This window comes from Haplochromis burtoni, unplaced genomic scaffold (assembly GCF_018398535.1).
Source record: "Haplochromis burtoni strain Fernald_Lab_line unplaced genomic scaffold, NCSU_Asbu1 Contig_1, whole genome shotgun sequence".
Taxonomy (NCBI): Eukaryota; Metazoa; Chordata; class Actinopteri; order Cichliformes; family Cichlidae; genus Haplochromis; species Haplochromis burtoni.
This window is the reverse complement of record NW_024582362.1, coordinates 2,627,656-2,637,406: the sequence shown is the minus strand read 5'-3', so window position 1 is coordinate 2,637,406 and position 9,751 is coordinate 2,627,656. Positions and strand designations below refer to the sequence as shown.

General features: G+C 38.3%; 1 protein-coding gene across 1 annotated transcript in view; it reads left to right on the top strand.

Annotated features, from left to right (window-relative positions):
* The window catches only part of flt3 (fms related receptor tyrosine kinase 3), a gene marked incomplete in the record, with an annotated part of 9,272 nt that extends 2,684 nt beyond the window's left edge, over positions 1–6,588 (top strand). The window contains 20 exon segments of the mRNA XM_014337779.2: positions 622–733; positions 950–1,092; positions 1,306–1,484; positions 1,645–1,783; positions 1,865–2,042; positions 2,158–2,258; positions 2,363–2,477; positions 2,561–2,763; positions 2,860–2,963; positions 3,046–3,181; positions 3,817–3,921; positions 4,002–4,112; positions 4,265–4,421; positions 4,526–4,638; positions 4,752–4,891; positions 5,182–5,304; positions 5,397–5,508; positions 5,596–5,695; positions 5,912–6,017; positions 6,116–6,588. Of these exon segments, the coding sequence (XP_014193265.1) occupies positions 622–733; positions 950–1,092; positions 1,306–1,484; positions 1,645–1,783; positions 1,865–2,042; positions 2,158–2,258; positions 2,363–2,477; positions 2,561–2,763; positions 2,860–2,963; positions 3,046–3,181; positions 3,817–3,921; positions 4,002–4,112; positions 4,265–4,421; positions 4,526–4,638; positions 4,752–4,891; positions 5,182–5,304; positions 5,397–5,508; positions 5,596–5,695; positions 5,912–6,017; positions 6,116–6,334 (2,696 nt within the window).
* Positions 6,589–9,751: the final 3,163 nt, after the last annotated feature.

The following is a 9,751-nucleotide window of genomic DNA, read 5'->3' as shown; positions in this document are numbered from 1 at the left end:
GTAATGAGTGAGTAACAGCTTCTCACCTTATTTCTTCTACAATACTCAAACAAACTCTGTTTGATGATCAATGAGTGACAATACAATTAATTTAACTGTTTTCTTTGATGTTGTTTAGAACGTCCAACAAAACCACAGCTGATGCTTGATGGTGTTTTAAGTGTGTCTCTGTGGGTTTCCCAAATCCCACAATTACCTGGTCTGGGTAAGATGTTGTCTTTTACATTTGTATGCAAACTTTAGAATAGCAGCACTTCTTCTGTCTCATTTTAGACTGGATCATTTAGAGGGACACTTTGTTGGGATCTGTGGTTAGGATAGGGTATCAGACAGCACAAGAAAACAGCAGGTAAGTTGGGGGAGGGGGGTTTCTCATGGAAAAGTGGAACATTCACATAAGCAAAGGAGCCAGGCTTCACTGTTTGTAGTTCAACTATCCAGCAAAAGAGTCTGCCACTATCTTACGTACGGCTACAAATGAGGATATCAGGAACATGTATGTGATTTTTGAGTGAGTAACAGCTTCTCACCTTCTTTCTTCTATAATACTCACACAATCTCTGTTTGATCATAAATTAGTGATAATAAAAAATGAAGTTAACTGTTTTCTTTGTTGTTTAGAACGTCCAACAAAACCACAGCTGATGCTCGATGGTGTTGACGTGTCAGATACTTCCCCGCTTTTTAAGTGCATCTCTGAGGGTTTCCCCAAACCCACAATCAAATGGTCTGGGTAAGATGTTGTCCTTTACATTTGTATGTAAACTTTAGAATAGCAGCACTTCTTAATGTCTGATTTTAGACTGAATCATGTGGAGAGATGCTTTATTTTGGTGGGTGGTTGGGATAAATGTGTATTAGACAAGCTTTGATAATAATGTTTGTCAAAGACACAGCGCTCTGAAAATATAATTTTACAGCACTAACATTTTTCTCTCTGTTTGACCAGTAACAAGGATGAACAACAGAGTTTAAACGGAAGCGACAAAAAGACAGAGCGCACAATATCAAGCACTGAATATTATAATACAGGAATGATGTGCTGTGCAACCAATGCTGAAGGACAAGAGTGCTCCCAACTGTATGACTACGGTAACTGGATTTAAATTAATTCATAACAAATTTAATACATCCATAATGAATTTATCCATAAATTATTACAGGAGTTAATTTCAGTAAAATTTGGTTCAAATACTTGAAAAAACAATGTTTACTCAGACATTAACTAACTGATCTCAGAGAAGCAAATGACAAATTCTGCCTGAAAAATATATTTTTGACTTGAGGCCATGATGTGTGTTTCAGACTTACAGAGCAGCGTAATGAACAAAGATGAGGTATCTAATGTCACCCTGAGCGAAGGTCAGTATCTGCTGCTTCGCTGCAGAGTTACAGGATACAGTCTGAGATCACCTGTGTGGGAGAAAGGAGGAAAACAGCTCAATGCCAGGACATTATCATGTAAACCAGAGAAGGAGGAGGAGGTACAGTAATGTCCTGTAATCGGGGCGAGTTTCCTTAAACTTTCTTGTTATGTTTGTCTGAAAACTGACCGACCTCTTTAATATTCCTCAGTCTGAGACACAAAGTACTTCACTGATAATCATCCTGCAAATGATCATTATTATGGGGTTTTTCTTCCAGATGTGCATTAAAAATGACTCACATTTCGGTGTTCAGATGGCCTACCTGTCCATCAGATCAGTGAGAGAGGAGCACAGCGGCACATACACCTGCACGAATGCAAATAAAAACTCAAAGTCTGTTCATGTTCATGTCTCAGGTCAGTAGACTTCATTTCATGTCATTATTATTTGAAACTGTTCCCACTGAATAAATCTGGTTTATTCTTGTGTTTCCTCAGATGAAGGTTTCCTCTCTGCACAGCTGGATGAGACCAAGATCATATCAGCTCAGGAGGCATCCAGCACCTGCTTGCAGGCCACTGTTTCCTACCATCCTGTTCTCCAGTACTGTTCCTGGGAGACTCCTGACAAAAACAGGACTAAATGTGTCAGGGAGACATGGGTAACACAGCACAGGTACTTCAATGATGCAAACTGTCATCATGTAGAAGTGTAAAATTACCCATTCATTCACGTTTTTCATGATCAGTGTAATCATGTGATATGAGGACTGTAATGAACTGTTTCTCAGGACTGTGAAGCTTTGTGATCCACTCATATCAGGAGATTATAAGTTACACCTGGAGGCTGGAGGACAAAAGGAAACAAAGATCATATCAGTGTGTGTTGGAGGTGGGTTAATGTAGCCTTTGTTACAGTCGTATTATTACTTAAATTTAATTATAATTTGTATTTAAAATGTGAGATTGTTTGAGATCATCTGATTTTTGTTCCAGATGAACCAAAGTTCAACTTCTTGTTTAATAAGGATGATGGTACCCTCAACCTTGAGACTGTCAGTCCTGTGCCAGCAAACTATACCTGGATGTTTTGCTCTAAGTCCAATCACAGGTATGATTACCTGCACAGCCGTTCAGCTCAGAGAGCATTTTAGCTCTGATTATTTAAACTCCTTTTACTTTGTTTCACTGCAGCTGTGAAACAGACTCATCCTGGGATGAGGTCCCAAATGCATTTCAAATAGATTCTGATGTTTCCTGCAACAAGCCGATCAAGAGCTCAGTGAGCAGAGACGTGTTCAAAGGAGACCAATTCAAGTTTTGTCTGACAAACCCAGTTAGCTCCTGGTGCAAAAACCATTACATGATCATCCCACCTACACCTCAGCCCTCTATTGGTAATAAAAAGTCTGAAAATGAATATATTTACTGAAAATATTTGATGAAAAAAAAAAATCTAAAAGTTGCTCACATTGTTTTGTTTTGTTTTTTAGGTAAGCCACCTGAGAAGAACTCCTTCCTGCTGACACTATGTGTGGTTCTGGCTCTGGCTTTGACACTCGCCATCATGGTGCTCATGTATTTTGTCAAAAAGAAGGTAAATATAAATAAGGTGTATCAGCATACATATAAATGCAAACACACACAAAGACGTGACACCAAACCTTTTGTGTTTCCAGCAGAAACCTCAATATCAGCCTCAGCTTCAGATGATCCAGATGACTGGACCCAGTGATAATGATTACATCTACATCAACTTCAAGGACTTTGAGTATGACAGGAAATGGGAGTTTCCCAGGGAGAACCTTGAACTGGGTATGAAGTACACCAAGTTACAGGGTTAAATATATGCATCAACACATAAAGGCAATGTAAAGTTTTACACTCAGTCAGTAAGAAGAAGTTTAAAAGAACATTTAAATATATGTAAAATTATTGATTTAGCTGCTAGCAGACCTCAGAAAAACCAAAGAACAAGAAGCCCTTCAAATGGTAGCAAGACGTACTTGAGGGCTTGCAAAAGACTGAAGCAGAAAAAGAGGAAAAAAGTTATTCTACATAAATGTGTTATCTGTGAAATATTCAGACTTTCCTCTTTTCATTTTTTTATGAAGAGTTTTACCTTTCTGGGCCTCAAAGTGTTGTCTGAACTCAGCAATACACCACGTTTAAAGAGGAAATGTCTCTTTGCCGGAACTTCTAACCAGATAGATATGTGAAACATATGAAGGGGCCCCAACAGGACACCTCTAAGAGGCCACAACTCTTTGGTTTAATTTTGCAGAACAATCATTTGTCTTTAGTTGTTTTTTTTTTAATGGCATAAGCTCAATCTAAAAACTAACTTAATGTGAACACTTTTTTCCCTCATATTTCATGACAACGTGTTGATAAACGTAGTCAATTTAATATACAAAACAGACTTTTGAGTGTTTTTCTGTCCTCCTCAGGTAAAGAACTGGGCTCTGGAGCTTTTGGCATGGTGGTCCAGGCTACAGCTTATGGCATCAAAAAGCCAGGAGTCTCGCAGAAGGTGGCCGTTAAGATGCTGAAAGGTTGGTATTTGTTTCATGAGAAATGCAGAGCGTTAAAAGGGTTTTACCTAAAAGTGCTAATCTTGTACTTGACTCTGCAGAAAAACACCAGTCTATGGAGAAGGAGGCTTTGATGTCAGAGCTCAAGATGCTAACTCACATCGGACACCATGCCAACATTGTCAACCTGCTCGGTGCATGCACAGACTCTGGTGCGTTTAACGCAGCAGATCACGCACATGCACAATAGTCATCAAACTTGGGCTCTTTCAGATGAGACCTACTGCCCTGGTTTCTGATTATTTGATGCTGTGTATTAATGTCAAACAGAAGTTTTAAAATAACCTAATTTCCCCTCATCTAGGACCAGTATACCTGATTTTCCAGTACTGCTGCCATGGAGACCTGCTGAATTACTTAAAAAACAACTGTGAACGTTACCACAAGTCTGTCACCGACGCTTTTGACAAAGACCGTTTCAGAAGCCTCTACCACAACCTGCAGCTCAGGAAATGCCCCAGGTGAGACATGTTTCTGTATCAGTGCTGCCTTTTGTTTATTTGTTAAATTATTCTTTACAAAGTTGGTTTGGCATTACAGTTGTGTTACATTTCTCTTTTTTCAGTGCGCTGGAAGCACCAGTAGATAATTACGTGCCTATGTACACCACTAACACAAGGGGGCAGGAGGACATCGCGCTCCTTACCATCAACTCTGACGACGTGGACAGCTGTGAAGGTGAGAAATGTGATATAAAGCCAGCAGAGCATACACGTTATCATGGTGAAAAAAACACGTTTAAAAAAAGGTGTATGTGTGAACAGAGGTTGACACACTACTGTGAAATTCAGAACACAATTTATCTGCAGACCCAGAGAGCTTTGAAACCTCAGACGAGCAGACGGAAGACCTGGAAGCCCTGACCTTTGATGACCTGCTGAGCTTTGCCTTCCAAGTGGCAAGAGGCATGGAGTTCCTCTCCTCCAAGAATGTAGGCGGAAAACACCAGACAAACATCTGTCACCCAGCCTCTCTGCAGAAACACATTTAGTCTTTTTTGTTGATGATTAATTTAGACCTATATTGGCAGACCAAACCTGAAACACCTGTGTTAGTTTCTTAGTTCTTTGCATTTTGTCATAATATATCTATATTTAGGAGATTTGGAATTTTATAAACCGCACAGTTCAAGGGGAAATTATTTAAATATAACTAAAATAAAATTGCATATCCAAATAAATACACAAAACATATGCTGATGACTGCTCCTTTTGTCTGCAGTGTATCCATCGGGACCTGGCAGCTCGAAATGTCTTAGTGACAAACGGCAGGCAGGTGAAAATCGGTGACTTTGGACTCGCCCGGGACATCGACAACGACTCCAACTACGTCGTGAGAGGAAACGTATGTTGGATGATCCTTTGGTCATTTTATATTATTCACTGACTCTTATGTTAATCACTGTGGGTGGGTGACTGAGCCCTGCTGTCTCACAGGTGCGTTTGCCAGTAAAGTGGATGGCTCCTGAGAGCATCTTTCAGGGAATGTACACCATGAAGAGCGATGTCTGGGCTTACGGCATTCTGCTCTGGGAGATCTTCTCACTCGGTAACTTTCACAAACATTAACTCATTGTGAGCAGCACATTCAAAAGATAAACAATCAGTTCTAACGTCTCAATGATGTTTGTCGCAGGTGTCACTCCATATCCGGGCATAAAGGTGGATCATATGTTCTATTCAATGATTGAGAGAGGATTTAAGATGGAGTGTCCATACTATGCCAACGAAACTGTGTAAGTCTCATCTTAAATGTTTCATAAATGTACTAGGTTGTTTTAAGAAAACTATTATTTTAGGATTCAAATAAAGACAGAATCACATTAATACATCAGTAAAAATCAAAAATAATACTCTATTTCTGTTCTGTTTTGAAACTTTAGCTATTCTGGACTTTTAAATATAATTTTTGTTTTTATTAAGTCAGTAGTGTTGTGAATGTTCTTCTGCAGGTACGGGATGATGCACAAGTGTTGGGCCCTGGCTCCTGCTAACCGCCCCTCTTTCTCCAAGTTGGTGTCCTTTCTGTGTGACCTGCTCCTAGACCAAGAGGAGAACGTAGGCCTTAAAGAAAATCTCAATATTTGTGTTCAATTATACTCAAACATATATGTGAATGTAGCAGCGTAATCACTATCAACATTCACTTTTTGCAGCTCTACCAAAACACAATCAATCAGACTTGCAGCGACTACCAGAATGCGTCGACCATCGTTGACATGTCTGCCTTGACCAAAGCAAGCGAAGAAAAGAAAACCCAGGCCACCAATGACTACTGTCAAACCTGCGCCACTGAAGAAAAGAGAGCAGAAACATGTGACGGAGACACTGTGGCAGCTGAGAAGGAGCTTCTGAAACCATCCGATGCAGAGTGATCGCCTTTATACCTTTATTTTTATCCGTATATCCAACAGCTTGCATAACAATACTGATAAAATGGTACTAACCTAAGATTTTAGAGTAGAATGTACTTGCTTTATATTATATTCAAGGATAGCAAGCAGTTTTGTTTTTAAAGTTTTAAAGTTTTTTTATTTTATTTTGTGCAGTTTTTATTGTGCAGCTACAAAATACAATTAATTATGAAACTAAAATATTCAGAGGAATGTACTTTAGAGATGTAGCTATGGAAAAAAGATTTCTCCATTATGTTTATATGAAGACTCAGGAATTTATTACATGTTGCATATATTTTGTTATACATGGCAATGTAACGTCGATGTTTTTTTTGAATGCATTTATACACCAGCAGAGAATGCAAGCATTATATTTTTTGTACACATTTATTTTTTTCATAATAAACTTTCTTTATATATTTTACTGGAACTTTTACACTATATTACATTTTATCTACAACATTTTATCTTCCAGCATTACACCTGCAATAAAATGTACTTTAAATAAAGAAACTAATTTGGCCATGCCTGGTGTTTCCTCGGCTGTTTTATTCGAGTCTTGTCAAAGAAATAACAATCAGAATTTTTTTTCATAAGCATTTCACAGGAAAATACTTTTTATATATACAAATTGTATTTTTCTCTTTAATGGTTTTGTGTTATATTAGAGTACAACACATTTGAGTGAAAACAAACTGTGACTGACTTTACAAATTAAGATTTGTTGGAAAAACCACTGATCAGGTACTAAAATCTGATGTTCCTAAGCTGTGGTCTGTGTCCTCTTCCCCCAGGACTGTGAGGCCAAGCGCAGCTCCAGTGTCATCATTAAATATGAGCATGATCATCAGCCTTCTGACAGAATAGTGTTTTTCTTAACAACCTTGCCCTGATTGTAAACAAGACTGAGGAGCTGACTGTGGGTTTCAGGGTGAATAGGGAAGAGCATGCCCGTTTTTACATCAACTGAGCTCCAGTGGAGCAGGTCAGCGAGTTTAAGAGCCCCAGCTTTCTGAGGTCCTTGCACAGCAGCTCCATTCAAAGTATCCTGCTGTATCATCAGGTTTGGAAGCTGCGCTGTAGAGGAATGCAACGCTCATCAGAGATTTTACTTATTTATTTGCTCTTTTGCCAGACATATGGACTTTTATTTTCGAATTTTACACATATCTAAAATATGGTATCTTATTTTGTGGAGCTCTGTAACAAAAGTTTTTTCAGACACTTTTTACTTTTTAAAATCTGTAATGTTACAATAAAGCTGAATGTGAATCCTCAAGCACAGCAGCTATAGACAGGAGTCCACTGCTCAAAGCACCACTACGTGGAAGACACAAACACGGAGGTTTGTGTTGCCACAGCGCCACCTTGGGGAATTTCAGGAAATCCAAAAGTTAACCAGGAAATGTAATTCCAAAAATATATACCACCTTATTCACTTTAAAGATGACAAGTCAAGATGAATTTCAGTTAAAGTTTAAAATATTTGTAAGTGTTTCATATAATGCTAAAGGTCGAAGCTGCTGCCTGTGATGACAGGGGATAAAGGCGAAGCGATACGGCTCACCAGGGCAGCAGATCCTGACAGACTCATCACAAAGGGAAGGATATGCTGGCTCAGCCCATCGCTCCTACGCAGCAAAACAAAGGAATAAATCAATCATAAAATCACAGTAGAACAAATGAATAATGACTCCTAGTCAAGATGAGCTTGGCCTAACAGACACTATAAAATTCAATAGAATTTGCAAAAGGATCAGATTCTTCTGATTACAAAGAAAGAAAACACATACAGGAACATCAGTCACATGGAAAACATCTGGATTCACAAAAGAGAAGAAAAAAAAAGAAAATAATTTTTAATAATTATATTATATTTTTTAAATTATTATATTATATTATATTATATTATATTATATTATATTATATTATATTATATTATATTATAAGCATATAAATCTCGGTGTATTTTACTGTATGTAGTAACCATTTGTGCATCGTATAATATTTTTGGCTTTTTAAACACTATTTTTCCTATTTATTGTGCTGTTGTAACCAGTGAGTTTCCACAGTGTGGGATTGAATGAAATGTCTTTTATTGAATGTTCTAACTTTAAATGTGTGGGTATCCCAAGTGTGCAAGCAGGTCTGAAGAGAAGCTCTTAGTGAAACCATCAACTCAGTATCAACAAACCATAAACCCATCACTCAAAATGAGCCTTGCCCCACATTAAAAGGCAGACCATAAAAGTGACTCTAGCATGAAAAGCGACTCATTCATTCAGTTTATTTTTAAATAAATAATTATGTTACCTCAGAAAGATCCTCCTGATTGAGGATTCCTATGGAAAGTGAAACAGTGTAGTTTCCATTTACGACAGAGAGGCACACTGGGATAATTTCCCATCTTTTGCAGATCATTTAATCATTTAATTTGGAAATGGCACAGTCAGTGTTACTCAGATGTGTACAATATGACCTTGAGTATGTTTTGTTTTGCTTTGTGGCCAGCTAGTTCTATCAGGATCTTTTAAGCTGATTAACTAGATTACATTTTTTTTCTTTCAGACTCTGTCTTGTAATCAAACATTTATTTCTAAGATTAAGCTGTAAGTAATTACTTGTATTTTCCTTTGTGGTGTTCACTGTGAGTGTGTGAAGATGGAAATAAAGATGTAAAAGAATTCTGCATGAAAGTTCACCTTTTCAGTGCTGCATCTTCAACTGGATGTGCTAACTACGTCTTAAATCATCTTGCTAAGGAGAGTGAGAGTGTGTCCTCCAGGCTCACAATTCATTATGAGAGACTTCTATGTTGATGACATTGTCACAAGCATAGCAGATGTAGATGAAGCTGTTCAGCTTGCAAAAGAAGCCCAAAAGTTCTGTGCTATGGGTTTACTGTGACTAAGCAAAGTTGTGCATAGTCGTAGTGCTTGAGCGTAAAACCATCTGAGCGTGCAACTGAACCAAAGGCTCTTGATCTCATCTTTAATGATCCATCACTGTGAAGAGCCTTAAGAACCCACTTGGACATTGAATCAGACAGTTTCAGTTTCCATACCTTTCTGAAGGATCAACCAGAAACCTGACGTGGCATACTCTCCACAGCTGCCTCTCTTCATGAATCATTAGGGCTCGTTGCTCCTTTCCTGCTAACTGGGAAGAGGGTGTTTCAAGAAATTGTAGGCATTTCACAGGCTGGGATGTCCCACTCATCAGTTAACCTCAACCAGTCTGAAGATGCTGGAAGAGTGATCTGGCATTTGGAGAAAATCACATGCCTCACTGCTATGTATCAACTGACTTTGGAAAGATCAAATGGTTATGGCCAGTGTTAATATTTGAGACACGTGAATGAAAATGGATCTCTTAATTGTGATCTGGTCGTGTAAA